Source organism: Molothrus ater, chromosome 4, assembly GCF_012460135.2.
Source record: "Molothrus ater isolate BHLD 08-10-18 breed brown headed cowbird chromosome 4, BPBGC_Mater_1.1, whole genome shotgun sequence".
NCBI lineage: Eukaryota > Metazoa > Chordata > Aves > Passeriformes > Icteridae > Molothrus > Molothrus ater.
The window spans coordinates 11,384,190-11,401,189 of record NC_050481.2 but is presented as its reverse complement, the minus strand read 5'-3'; the positions used below and the strand labels follow the sequence as shown (position 1 = coordinate 11,401,189).

General features: G+C 49.1%; 2 protein-coding genes across 3 annotated transcripts; both read left to right on the top strand.

Moving 5' to 3' along the window:
- Positions 1 to 1,083: 1,083 nt before the first annotated feature.
- CDKL2 (cyclin dependent kinase like 2) lies at positions 1,084 to 9,591 on the top strand. 2 transcript variants are annotated; one of them, XM_036381906.2, is made up of 13 exons: positions 1,084 to 1,346; positions 3,270 to 3,464; positions 3,729 to 3,907; positions 4,032 to 4,144; positions 4,299 to 4,438; positions 4,714 to 4,802; positions 5,318 to 5,444; positions 6,070 to 6,341; positions 6,515 to 6,605; positions 7,425 to 7,509; positions 7,620 to 7,726; positions 8,031 to 8,123; positions 8,594 to 9,591. In XM_036381906.2, exons 1-12 carry the CDS (start codon positions 1,179 to 1,181, stop codon positions 8,088 to 8,090), a joined length of 1,626 nt encoding a protein of 541 aa, XP_036237799.1. In that variant the 5' UTR covers positions 1,084 to 1,178; the 3' UTR covers positions 8,091 to 8,123; positions 8,594 to 9,591. The 2 variants fall into 2 exon arrangements, with proteins under 2 accessions (XP_036237799.1, XP_036237798.1); XM_036381905.2 differs by having other exon boundaries at positions 7,398 to 7,509.
- Positions 9,592 to 10,579: 988 nt separating this feature from the next.
- RCHY1 (ring finger and CHY zinc finger domain containing 1) lies at positions 10,580 to 14,531 on the top strand. Its single transcript, XM_036381912.2, has 9 exons — positions 10,580 to 10,682; positions 10,801 to 10,920; positions 11,558 to 11,673; positions 11,738 to 11,816; positions 12,072 to 12,116; positions 12,222 to 12,280; positions 12,597 to 12,623; positions 12,924 to 13,044; positions 13,259 to 14,531. Exons 1-9 carry the CDS (start codon positions 10,599 to 10,601, stop codon positions 13,385 to 13,387), a joined length of 780 nt encoding a protein of 259 aa, XP_036237805.1. The 5' UTR covers positions 10,580 to 10,598; the 3' UTR covers positions 13,388 to 14,531.
- The last annotated feature ends 2,469 nt before the right edge of the window (positions 14,532 to 17,000 follow it).

Sequence of the window (17,000 nt, the reverse complement as noted above, 5' to 3'; positions counted from 1 at the left end):
GCCCCGTGGGGTCATCGCCCGCGTTCTGACATGTGAAAAATGCGTATTTTATGATTAGCTTTTCGCAAATATTAAAATGAATATTATATGTGTTGTGTTAGAAAGTAACGCTGTATTAATTTTCTTAAGTAGTGTGGTAAATATAGTTCTAGGTTATAATAAAATGTTAAAATAGAAACTATGCTCTGTAGGATACTTTTTTTAAAGAAAGGACTCGCAGCGAGATAGCAGCCACAGGACACCGAAATCTTTCAGAGAAAAAGAATTTATTGCCCTCTTATCAGGAGAAACAAACTTTTTCCCACCTCGAAGGCGCTGTTAGGATTCAGAGAAAGAAGTTGATGATGACCAGACAGAATCCTGTATTTGAATGGAGTTTATGTATCATGGAACACCTTTCCTTCCACAGTGCCCTTAGCTGTGACATAGAGGCCACCAAACTGAGGCGGGAATCTTGGGAATATCCTCCTGGAATGCCTTTGTTTCTGCAGTTTGTTCCTGGAGCTGTTTTCCTGCACATGTCCTGCCTTGCCACTGCTGCCCAGAACATGAGAAGTCAGTGTTAGCAGAAGGCCAGACCGTGGGTTGCTACATGCGTCACAGACAGGATGGAAGAAGGAGCAAGGGGATGCTGGATTAAGAATGTATTGGCTGAAAATATGAGTAAACCCACAGGGATGCTTCAGCTTTCCTTCCCCTCAAAGGGAGCAGGTTCATGCACGGTGTTACATTGCAAATAGCACGTGCAGACAAGTTTGTAAAATGAACTAAAACCAAATTATTCACCACTGATCTTTAGCAACATCCACAGCCTCCCATCTGCACATGGAGCCCTCATTGCATGGATTCGGGCTAGGTTTTTAACACTCAGCCCACCGCACAAGAGATGAGGTTGCTTAGTACGCTTTTTAAAGCCCTAGCGGCTTTAAAAAAGCAACCTTTATAACATTTCATCCTCAAAACATTTTATGAGCCTTTTTAAGAGCCGAGCGAGCTTCCGGCCGCCTTTCGCGACAGGCGGGGCGCGGCCGCGCTTTACGGCGGACCGTTGCCGCGGTAACGCGGTCGCGTTGGGTGGGAGCCGGCGGCGGCCGCGGTGTCGCCATCCCGGTGCTGTCCCCGTGTCCCGGCCCGGCCCTGCCTCAGGGCCCGGGCCCTCCCGCCCTGCCGCCACCGCCATGGACAAGTACCAGGTGCTGGGGCTGGTGGGGGAAGGCAGCTACGGGATGGTGACCAAGTGCAGGAACAGGGAAAGCGGGCAGATCGTGGCCGTCAAGAAGTTCCTTGAGAGCGAGGACGACGCGGCGGTGAGGAAAATCGCCCTGAGGGAAATCAAACTGCTCAAGGTGAGGCCGGCGGCACCGCCTTTTTTTCTAGCAATTTCGTGCTTAAATTGCAAAGGGTTTTTTGTGTTCAAACTCCTTCGGCTTCCCCGCACAGCATTCACAAAGTGTCACCGACACAACCCAGGCCGAGGGAGACTCGCCTGGGCCCTGCTGGGATTTCCAGGTGCTGGATTTAATGGAACCCTCCGTGCTGTGGCCTGGCGGAGCCGCTGCTCCCTTGGCCTGAGCGCCGGGCTGGACGCACCTGGCGGATCCTGGGATGTTCTGGCGTTGCCAGGGGACGGTGCGGTCTCTGTTGCCTCCTGGTGGTGGCTGTCCCCCTGTCCCAAATGCCTGGCCTTTCCTGCTGTGGATTTGCTGGAAATAGAAGAAACGCTGACCTTCCAAAGCCTGGGAGTGTGACCCTAAACGGGCTGGGGGCTGCCGGGGTCACCTGAGACAGGAAAACGCTTGTAGGAAAGTTTTCCTTTATTTTTTTTCTATCCATGGCACCTTCCTGGCAGGAAGGACTGCTGTGGGATTCCCTGAACCATGTGTGCACTGTGTCCTTTGTTGTTGGAGTGTGGGATTTGCCTAGTGTTGCTGTTGTGGGGATGGACGAGGGGGAATGGATTCAGACTAAAAGAGAGCAGCTTTTGACTGCATATCAGGAAAAAATGATTCCTTGTCAGGGTGGTGAGGCACTGCCATGGGTTGTCCTGAGGAGCTTCCTTTGCCCCACAGGAATGTTTGTCCCATGTGCAGTGCTTGTCCCTGTGCATGGGCCCATGTGGGAGTTTGGAACATTGGGACCTAGATGATCTGTTTGGTGAAAAAAAAAGAAGGAAAACCTTATTTCCAGGCTACTTCTGTGATGTGGGGTGCTCCAGAGGTGGGAATACTGGCAAACCTGGGTCCTGTCCTTTTGTCTGCCACAAGCATCTCTTCCTAAATCTGCCAGCTTACGGTTCCTGTGCACTGAAGAGGGGAAAAAAGTGGTGTTTGCCTTTACTGCAAGAGCTGCAGAATTGGAATTAATAGAAATGCATGCAGCTCCAAGCATTATCCCTTCAAACCCTTCTGAAGTGGATCTCTGTGAGCTTGGATTGCTCCTGCTCTGGGTTCCTGAGTTACTGAGCAGCACCCAGGTGTGCTGGGAATTAACTGCTTTTCCTGGGTGAATGGATCCTTTGCAAGGGGAATGTTTGCATATGCAGCTCAGGAAAGGTGGCCTCTCACAGGGGAGATAAATACCTGGAGGTTTATTCTCTTTGTAGTTCCTTCCCTTGTTCCCTGTCCATCTTTGGGTTTAATTTTTTTTTTTTCTCCTCGAGTTTGGGCAGAAATTTAATTGTGTCTGAAAACAGCAAAAACCTCTTTGGGTCTCCTGTGTGGGGAACAAATCATTCTTGGGAAAAGAGCTTTTTCTCTTATTGGTTACCCTTTAAAAAGTCTTCTCTTGTCAGACCTTCTAAGAAATCTGGGCAGGCACAGGTGCAGGCTGGCTGGCACTGCCTCTGCCCTGGCAGAGTTTCCCCTACCATTCCCTGTGCTCTGCAGTCCTTTTGCATCTTCCTGTGTCCCACCCCTGGGCTATGCTGCTGCCTCCAGGCAGCCTCTGGGGATGTTTCCCTGCCAGGTTCCAGCTAATAAATAACTGCTCTGTAGCATGGCCTTTTGTGTTGGTGTGTGATAAATGTGTAACAAATGGGAGGTGGAGTCTTGTCTGCTGGGGACACAAAATAAACAAAAGTATACATGACAAAATAACTGGAAAACACGGCTGCTTTTTCTTCCTCTTTTTATTCAAGTTGCATTTTTTGGTACTGTCCCAGCTGGGCTGCAGTGAAAAAAGTTAACTGCAAATTTTTTTTTTTTTTTAATTTCCCTTTATAGCTTTTAGTAAGTGTTTTCCCTCACTAAACATTCCCTGTTTTTTGACAGCAACTGAGGCACGAGAACCTGGTGAACCTGTTGGATGTGTGTAAGAGGAAGAAGAGGTGGTACCTGGTGTTTGAGTTTGTGGATCACACGGTGCTCAATGACCTCGAGGACTCTCCCAATGGACTGGACTTCGAGAGGGTTCGGAAATACTTGTTTCAGATTATGAGAGCAATTGCCTTTTGTCACAGCCATAATGTAAGTATCTACAAGAAATCAGCTCTGCAGCTACAATCAATAGATATATTAGAATAGAAGTGTGTATTTTTGTATTTGTATGTATTTGAACTTAGAGAAATAGAAAGGAAAAAGAGATACATAAAATAAATGTGTCTGAAAGTAGTGGTTCTGTGTTTGCCTGTAATTTTCTACTTGAATATGAGAAAGATGCACTTCTTGCTGAGCCAATCAGTTTGCTATGTGCACACAGGGAGGTTGCCTGACTTCCTTCTCTCTGTGCAGATAATCCATCGGGATATTAAGCCAGAGAACATCCTGGTTTCCCAGTCAGGAGTTGTGAAACTCTGCGACTTCGGGTTTGCCCGGCCCTTGGCCACTTCTGGGGAAGCTTACACGGACTATGTGGCCACCCGCTGGTACAGAGCCCCAGAGCTGCTGGTGGGGGACAGCAAATATGGCAGGTGAGCCTGGCCTGCCAGCCTGGCAAGGGCTCTGGGGAGCGTGCAGGGGGTGCTCCATCCCTGCCTCAGCCTTTGGAGCCATGGAGCTGTGCTGAGCTGGGGTGCTGGTGGTTTTTCTCCCCAGGCCTGTGGACGTGTGGGCTGTTGGCTCCCTGATAACAGAAATGCTTACAGGAGAGGCCCTTTTCCCTGGAGACTCAGACATTGACCAGCTCTACCATATCACCAAGTGCCTGGGTAAGAAGAGCCCCTGGGGCTTGCTCAGGAGTGAAGGGCTCAGATTGTTTTGATGGGTGGAAAGATAACAAGCCAGACTGTAGCCCCAGCTAGCATTTCAGCCTCTCACATGTTTGACTGTCCTGTATTTTCTACCTGTTTTGCCTGATTCTAGGTAACTTAATTCCAAGACAACAGGAGTTATTCTATAAAAACCCCCTCTTTGCCGGCATGAAGTTGCCCGAGGTGAAGGAGCTCGAATCCCTGGAGAAACGCTATCCCAAGCTCCCTGCTGCAGCGCTGGAATTAGCCAAGGTAATTAACTGAGTGTTTGCTGTGAGTGTTCCTCTGTTTCCCTGCCCTCCACCTCACACAGCTGAGCACAGGGATGTTGAAGTGCCCTTCTCTCAGCTCCCCAGGCAGTGAGCAGCTTGGGTTGGCAGCTTGGTGGGGGATCCCAGAGCTCCAGTCCAGGGTGATGGGGACACCCAGCCCTGCAGGGCCAAAGGGGTCACTGCAGGGATCTTTTCCTCATGCCAAAGCCTTTGTTTAATTCCTGCTGTGTTTTTGTCCTCCTGCTGGTTTGACAGGAGTGCTTGCAGATTGACCCAGACAAGAGACCGTCATGCGCCCAACTCCTGCAGGGTGATTTCTTCAACAAGGACGGCTTTGCTGAGAGGTAAGAGTTCCTTTCCTGCTCACTGCAGGCTCAGGTTAGAAAGAAGTGAAGCAGTTGTGCTTGGAGACTGCACACTGCTGGGTTTGCAGAGCTCACAGCTGCTGAATGCCTCAGTTTGTTTTAGCTTGACCTTCCTGAAAATAGAGTTGGAAGGGAACACATTGCAGTGGCACATTTACCTTGTTGTGACATTAATTAATCAGTGTCACCTCACATTGGATAGTACGGTCTTACACTGTGTTCACTCACTGGATCTGCCCCAAACTGGTGCAGATTTATTTTTTATTGCTGTATTGCTGTATTTTATTGCTTTATTGCTGTATTGTGAAAAATGTGTGCAGAAGATTTTATTTAATGTATACATTACATTTGTCTTCTCATTAGTTAAAAGGCACAGGTTGTTTGACTGTTTAAAAGTCTATAGGAGCCTGGGCTTAACAACTGATGATGCTAATAAGATAAACAGAAGCCCTTTTATTATTTGTTTCTTTCTTTTCTCCTTATATGGAATGTAGATTTACTCAGGAGCTTAAACAAATAATCCAGAAAGATGCCAGAGACCATCAGTTCAAAAAAAAATCTAAAATCAATAAAAGGGACAAAGATGATGTTTCAGAAGAAAAAAAAATCATCAGTGTCCAGGTTGGTCCATCTGTGTTTTCCAAACCTGTATTGTTTTGGGGTTTTTTCTCATGTTTTAAATAATTGTTTTTAAAATAGGTGCAGCAGTTTAAATTCCTAGGAAATAGCTTGGGAGTGTGCAGGGGGCTCTTGGGCCAGTCCCTTTCAGGTGAACCACACAGTGGTGCAGTTCCTGGCAATACAGAGCTGGAGGGGAATCAGTTGGGAAGCATAAGTCATGCTTTATGCTGCTGTTAACCTGTTTTAAAGCCCTGTCATCAAAATTAAAAATTTTCCTTTCAACTGGATACCAAGGATGCTTCAGAGTGACTTTGAGGTGACATTGAGATGAGTTTTTATTTAATTTCTTCAGAAGAGACACAGGATACAGCTGGTTTTCCTCTATCATTTCTGATTCCAGTCTCAAGTGACTTATTTACAGAGAGTGCTGGAACCCTGACAAGTTTTCTCCTGTTTGATGGAAAGCAGAGATTTTCTAACAAAACCAATTCCGTCTCTATTAGATTCTTGCAGAATCATGCATGTGTAGGCTTCTGACATGTTTTTTTTTTCCCTGCATGCACTGCTGTAAACTGCTTTTTTAACCATGACTGTAAGGAAAGATGATGTTTATCTTCCCAAACAGGATTTCAGCATAGGCCCAAGGAGCAAAGATGGGAAGCTGATAAAGACCAAGCCCTCTAAAGCTGATGCAGACAAAGCAGATCGATCCTCCAAGCTCAGCTTCCTCTATGACAACACAATCCACCCATTGAATTTGAGCCCTCAGACCAACCTGAAAGATTCCAGCAGCAACTTGGACTATGCCAAGAGCCTGGGCACATTTATCCCTCCCATCAACCAGAACTTCTCTCCTACATTTGGGATGGGGTCTGGGCCTGGGAGCCTTAATTACAGGTAAGGGAGCAGAGCTAGGGGAGCTCCTATCCATCATTCCTGGGATGTCCTGGGAGGGGCAGGGTGACAATGTGGGAGCACAGGATGCGGGGTTTGGGACACCTTGCATTTGGTGCTTTATATTGGCTGTGTCAGCCCAGCTCATACCAGCTGTGGGGCATTTCTGATTACAGACTTGATGAAAAGAGTAAAAACTACTTGAACCCCTTGCTAAAGGCACGGAAGCCTTCTCCAGTGGGGCGTTGCAATGTCAGCCTGACACCGGTGAGTCGTCTGTCTGTCTGTCCTCCTTGGCCAAGCAAAAATTAATTCAATCGTGTGTTGTATTCTCAGGAACTCCATCTGGTCCATCTTTCACCATAACTCCCTGCTAAAAATACTAGAAATACTAGAATACTAGAAATACTACTGGTTTTGTTACCCCTTTTTCCTTGCAGATTTTTCGTTCATTATCCCTCGCTAACAGTTCTTAGATAAAATATATTTTATGTCAGAAAGCAATTTTAAATGAGGGGAGCAGTCCAGCACAGGATATCTGTGAGATTTGGAATATATCCATGGCCTCCTGCCTGGTCAGGAGCGATAGACCATGTGTGCTGTGCTACTGAAGCAGAACCGAGGGTTTGGATTTAATGTGGCCAGGGCTTTACTTAGTCATGTCATAACTGCATTAAAAATTGATAAGGAAAACAAGTGAAATGGAAAGTTTTCCTCTTCTCTCACTACCTGGGCATGATGATTACTGTGCCAGCCAGGAACACTTGCCTTTTTACAGATAACTAATCCCAGCCATTCTCCAAGGGCTGTATTTTATCTCTCCAAAAGCAGCCTCACTTAGATGATTGTTTTTATTTTGCTCTAGCTTTTTCATTGCTTTTGTATAAAAAGCACTAGAGCAGGTTGAATTCCTTCACACACATCAAATTCTTTAGTCTCACTCTTGGACAAATTCCAGCTACATCAGAGCATTGCTATGCCACTGCATTTTTTAAGCTTGAAAATAGCTTTATTTTTGTCTAAATTTTCATGAACTGCTCCATATGCCCTTGACTATAGGTTACTAATGAAAAACCTATCCTTCAGGCAAGTAAGAAGAAATGGGAATTTCTCAAGACAAATGTACGTTTGCCAGAACTAAATCATCTCCCTGAGCTGAGGGGAGCGGAAGGTAGGAACTTTGAGCTCCTCTAAATAGAACCTGGGCACCCAACAAGTGTCAAGAAGCAGTGTGTCAGCCCTCACTCCCTAAACATGGCTCGCCTTGGTTGTGTTTTGCAGCTCAGCATCCCAGATTTTTGAAGAAGGAAAATAGAATGTTTGCAGAGTCCCGAATCCCCTCCCTCGCTGCTATCGACCTTCATAACTCAAGTCTGCCTTCACAGCAGGTAGCAAGGCAATAAAGTGGTTTGTGCTGCTCTGTACTTGTTTGGTTTGCTTTGGTTTTTGGTGACTTTCTCAACAGCATGGCCCACAGAATTCCAGTTTGACACCTAAAGGAGCAGAATTTGCGTCAGGGTTTTAAGTCTTACACTGGGGGAGCATTTTTGAAGCCTGATTTGACCAAAGAACAGATTTGTTTTGAATTAGGTGTTGGCATTGCAGGTGTCTTTAGAAGGCTGATTCTGATTGTCTTCTCTGTTGATGCTACACTTGGAAATTGATCCTGTCTCTTTCTTTCTCAATTTACAGCTGTCAGGGACCTTGATGCTGGATGCATCAGAAGCCAACTTCCCCAGGGTCGAGCACTAGCCCTGGGGAGATGGTCACACCTGCCTGTAAAAGGTGGGCTTGCATTTCTGCTGTGTAGCCTGTTGGGGGCTTCCAAATGGATAGTTTCATGAACACTCACCTAGAGATGGGAAGTGCAATAGGAAACTTATTTTATACTTCACATTCTTGATCAGGACATGCAGCTATGACAGACTTCTTACAGTACACAGCTCACTGTGCACAGTAAATAATTTTCCTGAGCTGAGGGGCTGGGCAATGGGGCTGGAAAAGAAGCAGCTCACAGAACTGGGGGGTTGAGCAAGCTGGTAGAACAGGAAAAAAAGGGGAAGCTGGCTGCCTGCATGTGGGGAGGAGAAAAAACAACTTGAGTTTTCTGATCTGTGAAGCACAGAGGTGTAAGTGCACAGCTTCAGTGAGGTAAGGATGTGTAACAAAGCAAAATAAAGGAAGCCTTTCACCAGGGAGCACCTCTGTGTTTTGTTAGTCTGTCCAGAGTCATTCTCCTTTTCTCCTCTTGACAGGTGACTGAACAGTGGGAACAATCCGTCTGAGTTTCCAGGGGCTAAAGCTGCCAGGTGTCTGCAGGGGAGAGGAGAATCCCTTACTCCTGTTGGTGCAGCAGACTGCCACAGAAGTGGCTCGGGTCCAGGCCAAGGATGGAGCTTGCACTGCCTTTTCTGCTGGATTTGTTGCATGCAAACAGCCCCTGGAATGTTGACTTTCTGGCTTAGGGCCAGGTCTTGTCTGAGAAGAGTAGTGGTCATTGGTGTGTGACAAGGGCAAGAGCTGCTTTGGAGGACTCTGAAGGAAGCTGGGCTTTCTTTTGTTCAGCTGCTGCCCGCCTGAGGGGTTTGTTTTTCAGTGAATCCTGACAAAAGCAGCTGTCAAAATTCTCATATTTCAGTGGGCTGCCTGATCTGGATTGAGAAGCACCTTTGCCTTGACAGTGAAGAAAACACCTGTGCAAGAAATACAATATCTAAATGTGCAAATCTGCAGCTGTTCCTCTGAAACCCTCGCTAATGCACTTGTCACTTTGGTTTAGGTTCCTTTTCCCTTCACATTTTTGACCCCACATCTGGGCCGTTGTCTTTGGGGTGTTTGCCCTGGCTATGTTGTCTGGCTGGTGTTGATGGTGAAGGAAGGAATATCCCTGTGGAATACTAAGCTTTGATACAGGTGGCACATGGAATGTCTCAGTAACTCATTGTTCCTTTAGGTTCTCTAGGAGAATGGGACAGTAAAACTTGACTGTTTGGAAACAGTTTTTGCTTACTTGGCCTTAGTTTCTCTGTGGTCAGTTTTGGGCTGTCCCTGTCTTGCTCAAAACTTTTTTCCAATAGCTGTCACAACCCACATAGTGTCATTAACTTTGGAACTTATTTTTCCACAAAATACAGCCTTTCCCATCCATGGATCATGAGAGAATATGGTCTGAGCTCATTGTATTTAGGGATTTGTCTCTATGCTGTCTCTTGATATGTACATTTCATTTGTAAATAAAAAGATCTTCCAATTCTGGGCTTGACTGTCCCCATAGTGGATGCTCCACTTGGCCACAGCAGTCAGTCAGGTAGCCATGGGCAAATGCAGGGGGGAAAAGAAGGTTTGGGGAGGAAAGAGTGGAGGTTTTTGGGGGAAAGTTGGGTTTTTGGAGGAGAGAAAGGTTTAAGGGGAAGGTTTTGCATGGGGAAGAGTGTGGCCAGCAGGTCCAGGGAGCTAATCCTCTGCTTGGCCCCAGTGAGGCCACATCTGGAGTGCTGTGTTCAGTTCTGGGCTCCACAGGTCAAGAAGGACAAGGAGCTGCTGGAGAGGGTCCAGCAGAGACCAAAGATGATGGAGGAGTCTGGATCATCTCTCTCAGGAGGGGAGACTCTGGGAACTGGGCCTGCTCAGTCCAGAGAAGAGAAGACAGCCGGAATCTCATCAATCCATACAAGTTCGATCCATACAAGTATCACCAAGATGGGTGTCAAGAGGATGGTGCCAGATTTCTGGTGTGCCCAGCAACAGGACAAGGAGCAGTGACCAGAAACTGAAACACAAGGTGCTCCACCTCAACGTGAAGAACTCACAGAATCTGCTCAGTTGGATGGGACCTGCAGGGATCACTGAGCTCAGGGAGTGTTCGGACAAGGCTCTCGGGCACCTGGTGGGATTGGTGGGGTGCAGGGTCAGGAGTTGGACTCGATGATCCTGACGGGTCCCTTCCTGGAATATTCTATGATTGGAATATTGGAATATTCTATGATTCTGTGATTGCTCGTGGAGTTCTCTCTGGAGACATTCCCAACTCGCCTGGATGCGGTCCTGTATCACCTGCTCTGGGTGACCCCGCCTCAGCAGGGAGCTCGGACTGGGACATCTCCAGAGCTCCCCTCCCACTCGAACCAGGCTTCAGCGAGAAGGGGAACACGAGGCTTCCAGCCGTGGAGCGGGGGGAGCCATTCTGAAACCTCCAAATCCTCCGGAACCGGCTGTGAGGAAGCGGAAGGGGTGGAGCGGGACCGGGCAGCGGCGGCGGCCATGGCCGCGGCGGGGGGATCGGAGGGACGCGAGGCGGGATGCGAGCAGGGATGCGAGCACTACCGGCGGGGCTGCCGGCTGCGGGTGAGTGAGCGGGGGCCGTGCCGTGCCGTGCCGTGCCGTGCCGTGCCGTGCCGTGCCGTGCCGTGCCGTGCCGTGCCAGGGGTGGTGGCCGCTCCATGCCGTGTCCTTCCGTTGGCAGGCCCCGTGCTGCGGGAAGCTGTACCCGTGCCGGCTGTGCCACGACGGAGCCGAGGAGCACCAGCTGGACCGGTTCCGGGTGTCCGAGGTGCAGTGCAGCTGCTGCCGGCTCCTGCAGAAGGTGCGTCCGGGAGGTTATGGCCTGGTGTTGTGTCAGGGGAGGTTTAAGATGGATGGTAGAGAAAGTTCTTGACCCAGAGGCACTGGAACAGGCTCCCGGAGGAAGGGGTCACGGCCCCAGTCCTGGCACAGGGCAGGAGGCATGTGGGAATTGCTGTCAGGCACCTGATGGGATGCTCGGAGCACTCCTGTGCGGGGCTGAGTGTTGGACATTGTGAACCTTGTAGGTCCCTTTCCAACTCAGGAAGTCCTGAGATTAGAGAGCATATGGCACAGGACTGTGGTTCTGGAATATCTCCAGTGAGGGAGACTCCACAGTCTCTCTGTTCCAGGCCACAGGAAGGAAGCTCTTCCTCCTGTTCAGGTGGAGCTGCCTGTGCATCAGCTTCTGCCCATTGCCTCTCGGCCTGTTTCTGGGCAGCACGGAACAGAGGCTGATTACATCCTCTTGTCACCTTCCACATCCCTGCAGACATGGGTTAGATCTTCTCAGCCATCCCTTATCAGGGCCCAGCTCCCTCAGCCTGTCCTCTCCACTCTGTTGATCGCTTCTTAGCTCCCAGCCTTGCTCCAGGAGCTCCACACCCCTTTGGAGCCTGGAAGTAGGCACAGCCCTCAGGACATTTGTGTCCCCTCAGGCCCAGCAGCGCTGTGAGGGCTGTGGCAGCCTCTTTGGGGAGTACTACTGTGACATCTGCCACCTGTTTGACCGTGACAAGAAGCAGTACCACTGCCAGGAGTGCGGCATCTGCAGGTGCGTGCGGGCAGCGGGCCCGGCTCCGCGGGCACCGGCCCTGCCCTGACTCCTCTCTCCACAGGATTGGACCCAAGGAGGATTTCTTCCACTGCTCCAAGTGTAATTTGTGCCTGAGCCTGAGTCTCCAAGGAAAGCACAAGGTGAGGATGCACCACTTACCTCCATATCTTAAAAAGGAATGCCTTGAATATGAAGCTGGATGTGCCTCAGCCCCATCTGAGGCCACAGGAACAGGGAGAGCAGTGGGTTCTCCTTCTCTAAATTCACCTAACAGCAACACAAGTGCCACTAATTGAAGACATAAGAAATTTTACCTATTGGAGTTTTACAATGTAGAAAAACACAGAAAACTACACAGCAGAATAATGTTTTCTTCTCTTTTCCCATTTGCAAAGTGTATTGAAAATGTCTCCAGGCAGGACTGTCCAATATGTTTGGAGGTGAGCAGCTTCTTTTCATCTCCTGGATAACTGTGTGTGGCCCCTATTTTTGACTGTGTGTGGATTGATTTTCTTCTCTTTTGTCTTATATTTGCCTCCAAACAGGATATTCACACATCTCGTGTTGGAGCCCATGTTCTGCCGTGTGGTCACCTTCTTCACAGGTAAAGCAGACACCTGAGCAAGGGAAACACCTGCTGCATTGTGTTGGGTGTTTATTCAGCAGCATTCAGTCTGTACCAGCTGCTTTCTGAGGCACCTGCATTGTGGGGACAGACTTCTCCAGGAAGCATTTTCTTTAGGGGGGTTGTCTTCTTTCTCAGTCAGGTTTGACAGTGTGAAGCTCTCCTGTTACTTGGCCGAGGGATGTTTTTAATTTCTGCCGTGGGGATACCTGTGTGGTTTATTCCCTTTGTGCAGTGCAAGTGTGTTCCCTGTCAGTAACTCAGTTTTTCTGACTGACCTGTGTTTCATTTTCAGAACATGTTACGACGAAATGCTGAAGGAGTAAGTATTTCCAAGCATTTTTCCTCTCAATATTACCCTAGTCCAAACATATTGCTTCAAGAGGTAAAAATCATGAGTTGGTGCCAATTCTGCACCAACTGACTTAAAGACAGCTCCTAAAGGGATGAAGGGCTAACTTAAAGGGATAAAGTGCATTTAATTTCCAATTCTGTTTGCCAGAACTTGCTGCTTCGTGCTGTTTGTTTGCCTGGTACAATGTGAAACTTGTCCCTACCAATGGCCTTGTTTCATGGTGTCACTTCACCTTCTGATTGAGACATGTCCCCCTCTTTCTGCCAGAGGCTACAGGTGTCCCTTGTGCATGCACTCGGCCTTGGACATGACCAGGTACTGGCGCCAGCTGGACAACGAGGTGGCACAGACCCCCATGCCCACCGAGTACCAGAACATGATGGTGGAGGTAAGAGGGCACCCTTGCCTGGCTTCCCTAGAGCTGTGCCTCGGAGTTCCTGGCAGCAGAGGGCACTAGGGATGCGTGCTGGATCAGGAGTCAGACCAAGAGGTGGGGAATGCTGAGGAGCAGTCACGTGTAGGCGTAGGATGTTGTCATTGCTGTTTATATACACCCACCGCTGGTGCTGCAGCCTCTCCCTCCCTCCCCTGTGTGCCTGCAGATCCTTTGCAACGACTGCAACGCCCGCTCCACGGTGCAGTTCCACCTGCTGGGCATGAAGTGCCAGAGCTGTGAGTCCTACAACACGGCCCAGGACGGGCAGTGCCGGCTGTCCTTGGAGGAGCAGTGACTGGGGCGCGCTCGGCCGGGCCCCGGCAGAGACTGGTTTGGGAACAAAGCAACTCTTGTGTCAGTAAAAATTCCAGTTTTCCCAGTTCCAGGAGTCCTGTGCTGCGTCAGGGAGGAGGCAGGTGAGAGGAGCAGCACGAGGAGACGTGACGAGCAGCCGGCGCAGCGGCAGGAGGAGTTTGGGGGCAGCTGAAGGGGAAGGGAGGTGGAGAGGCAGCTCTGGGGGAAAATGGGTCGCTTTGAGAGGCCTTTGGGGCTAGTGCCAGCATCCTCAGGGCAGTGTGTGGGGATGTAGTGTTCCCTGGGAATGACGTGTGTGCCTCCTGGGAATGATGAGTGTCCACAGGGACAGCAGGCAGGGGTGGCATCCTTGGCTCCCTTTGTGCATTGTCATGTGTGTGTACAGAATTCCCTTGAAACAAGGGAATTGCCCTGCCTGCTGGGATGAGCAGCTGGAAGATCCAGGTGCAAAGCCCCCCTTTTCCCCCTAGACACCCATCCTGACTCGCTGCTGTCCCTCTGCTCAGATTCCTTTGCCAGCTGCAGTCACTTTTTCCCTGTTTCTTCCTTGTTTTACACTGTTCACTGGCAAAGGCTGAGGTGGTGTGGGGTTTGAGACTCGTACATAGCTGGATTTTGCTGGTTAGGTACCTAAAGTGAAGCACATCCTCCACATCAGGCTGAGCCTGTGATTTTCACTGAAATAAAGCAGTCCAGGGTCCAGTTTTCTGTGATTTTTTTGGTGTTTGTTCATGGTAGAACTTCACTGGGGGGACAACCGCTGCCTTTTGAAAGAAATAAAAACCCCAACTCCACCCTCTTTCATGTAACATCCTGCCTGAGCTGTTTTGCAGTCTTAAATATTGCAGGAAGTCCTCTGTGAATTTTACATGCAGATACTTTACAGTAATAAGATGTAAAAAAGGATTGGTTCCTCTTCAGGTTATAACTACTCATTTTTAACTTGTTCTGTTGTAAAATGAGCTTTTCTTAATCCAGCAGTGCCCGTTTTCTGTAGGGAATATTTAGGATTTGGATGGTAGCTATTGTAGCTTGCCTTGACTGGGGTATCTTTTTCTGGAGCACTTTTCTCACTGCTATAAATAAATGTAAAAAAAGGTCTCTATTAAAATAAACAAACTACACTGAGCGTGATGTGCTCTTCTTTCACACACGTACTCCCTGGAAATTCCCAGCTGAGTTTAAACCATGATTCAGTGCTGAAAAATGGTTGGATATGGGGAGGTGTGAGGCCCGAGCCACTGTCAGGAAAATCAGTGCTTTATTTTTTACAAGCTCCTGTGTTTTCATATTTTTGTTCTGTGGTACAAGCAAGACTCCCTGCTGCTTTGGTTGGCACCTGGTGCCTCCATCTCCTTCCCTGTATGGAGACCTGCTCACAGGTAAGCCCACAAGTGCCAGTGGGGCTCCCACCAGCCTGCAGGAGTTGTTATCCCAGAAATCTCTGGCCAAGTAGCCTTGGAGTGTGTGGCTAATGGTAAAACTGTGCTGGTCAAGTCCACAACCAAACAGCTTTGGTGTTAAATGGGAAGCTAATTTTATTCCAGTTATTAATTGGAAATATTCTTGTTTGGGTTCCAACCACAAGAGGAGGCTGAAAGAAAATTCTAAGTTGAGCTGAGCTTTGGTGTTGGGAAGGAAAATTATTCATGGTACAGGATCCAGGTGATTTTGACCTTTTGTTCCCCTGTTTTTGGTGTTTGCCTCTGGAAAAAGCACGAGGGAATGGGAATGCTGAGGGAATGCTGAACCACTGTTTGGTCTGTTTATCTTGGCACCGAGCCCTTAACTCCCTTTGCCAGGGAATAAATGGCAGGGCAGGAAAAGGAATGGCATTTTCAGGGGATAAAAGGCAATGGAGGGAGGATAGAGACAGGCAAGGAGCTGCTTTATGGGATGGAAGGTGCTCTGGGGAGCTTTGCTGCCCTGTCCATGGAGGTGCAGCTGATGGGAGCAGGAAGGATGCTGGGATCAGGGCACTGGGATGATCCTGGGATGGAAGCAGCAGCTCAAGCTCCCTCACTCCCTGGCACCTGGAATCCTGCCTTGCTCACCCTTCCAGGCCAGAATCAGGAGTAGAAGGGATTATTGCTGCTTTGTGGGAAAAAAAGTAGAGTTCCAGCAGGCTCAGGAGCCGCACACAAGGTCACAGAGCTATTAATAAAGGCAGGGCCTGCCGAGCTCTGTGGAACATGGAGAGGCAGCAAGTGGAACAGTGCAGGGCTGAGGGGCTCAGCTGATTGGGGTCCCCAATTTTGGGCTGGTTTGGTGCCTCTGGTGTGGTTTTGGCTTGCTCCAATAGTGTTATTTGTTATGGAAGTGGGGGTGTTCTGTGTTAAACCTCTGTTCAGCCACCCCCTCCTGGGGCAGTGTCGCTCCTGCCTGGCTGCAGGGAATCCATCTGTTTTTGAATTTCCAACTGGAAGTGAGGGAAAGGCTCCTCATGTTGTACTGTTTATACCTCAGAGGGGCAGCATCTGTCTCTGCAAGGCTCAGCCCAGGGGTGTGCTGGGACCTCCATGCTGGAAACGGGGTGGTTTCCTTGGATTTTCTCCTTCGTGGTCCTGGCTGGAGTTGGCTTCTGACACCTGCAACCAGGAGCTACTCACTCTGGTAACTCAGGCTTGGAAGGGTGGCTGATGCATGGGAATATTCACCAAACAAGAGCATCATTAGGGAGGCCAGAGGGAGTCTGGAAGCTGGGATGAAGATCCCAGCCGGCGAGGGCAGGGTGGGAGAGCCAGCACGGGCTCAGGGGATGGGAAGTTCCACACCATGGAGCTATGCCAGCTATTTCTCTTTCTGTATAAATAAAATAGCTGAGATGAAATGGAGCCAAAGGGGGGCAGGGGGGAGGGAGGGAGGCGAAGGAGATGGGAGGAGGTGGACTTGAGCCAGGCTTGTGGGAGCCTTTAGGAAAAATGGGAATTGGCTGGTTTTGCAAATGAAACAAGTTGGTAGCAGGTTTAACCCTGTTGGTTTTTAAAAGAGAAGGAAAAGGGCCTTTCTTAGGGCATGTCCTGGTTGCTTTTCCCCATTTTCCCCTGCTATACTGGTGTGGGATAGAAACCCATCAGTAAGCCAGAGGGTCTGAGGTGGGAATTTGAGAGGGGTGTTTGAAGGCATTGCCTGGAACACAGGCATCCTCCCTCTGAGGGCATTATCCCCCAGAATAAAGTGCTTTTTCCACTTGCCAAAGGCATCTGTTATTCCCTAGGCTGCCCTGTGCCTTGGCTCGTGCTGGCAAACAGTCCTGCAGATGGAAACACATCGTCCATGTCCACATCATCCATGTCACTGGGGATGGTGTCTTGTCCCAGAGAGATGAGGAATCTGTTTTCACCCCGGGATATCCCCAAAAATATGTACAGCTTCTTCCTTGCATTGTAGGGTAAGAGAGAGTAGTTCATTTTGAGGATCCAGGCACAGGGTTGAGCCGGAAAGCTGACACCCCATTTCTGTCCTCCTTTATGAAAAAGGAATTTACTCCCTTGGAGTTATATACTTTTAATTGAAGGGGATGGCTTTTCTTCTCCCTTTATTCCCTCAGTTTGGCAGCAGCAGCACAATGCCCAGTTTATTTCCAGAGAAGA

Bases quoted from the DNA above. Each gene is read 5' to 3' on its own strand.
- CDKL2 (XM_036381905.2), top strand. From the start codon at position 1,179: ATGGACAAGTACCAGGTGCTGGGGCTGGTGGGGGAAGGCAGCTACGGG. The intron at 1,347-3,269 runs GTGAGGCCGGCG...GTTTTTTGACAG, and splicing joins GGGAAATCAAACTGCTCAAG to CAACTGAGGCACGAGAACCT. The intron at 4,803-5,317 runs GTAAGAGTTCCT...TATGGAATGTAG, and splicing joins AAGGACGGCTTTGCTGAGAG to ATTTACTCAGGAGCTTAAAC.
- RCHY1 (XM_036381912.2), top strand. From the start codon at position 10,599: ATGGCCGCGGCGGGGGGATCGGAGGGACGCGAGGCGGGATGCGAGCAG. The intron at 10,921-11,557 runs GTGCGTCCGGGA...GTGTCCCCTCAG, and splicing joins GCTGCCGGCTCCTGCAGAAG to GCCCAGCAGCGCTGTGAGGG. The intron at 12,117-12,221 runs GTGAGCAGCTTC...GCCTCCAAACAG, and splicing joins ACTGTCCAATATGTTTGGAG to GATATTCACACATCTCGTGT.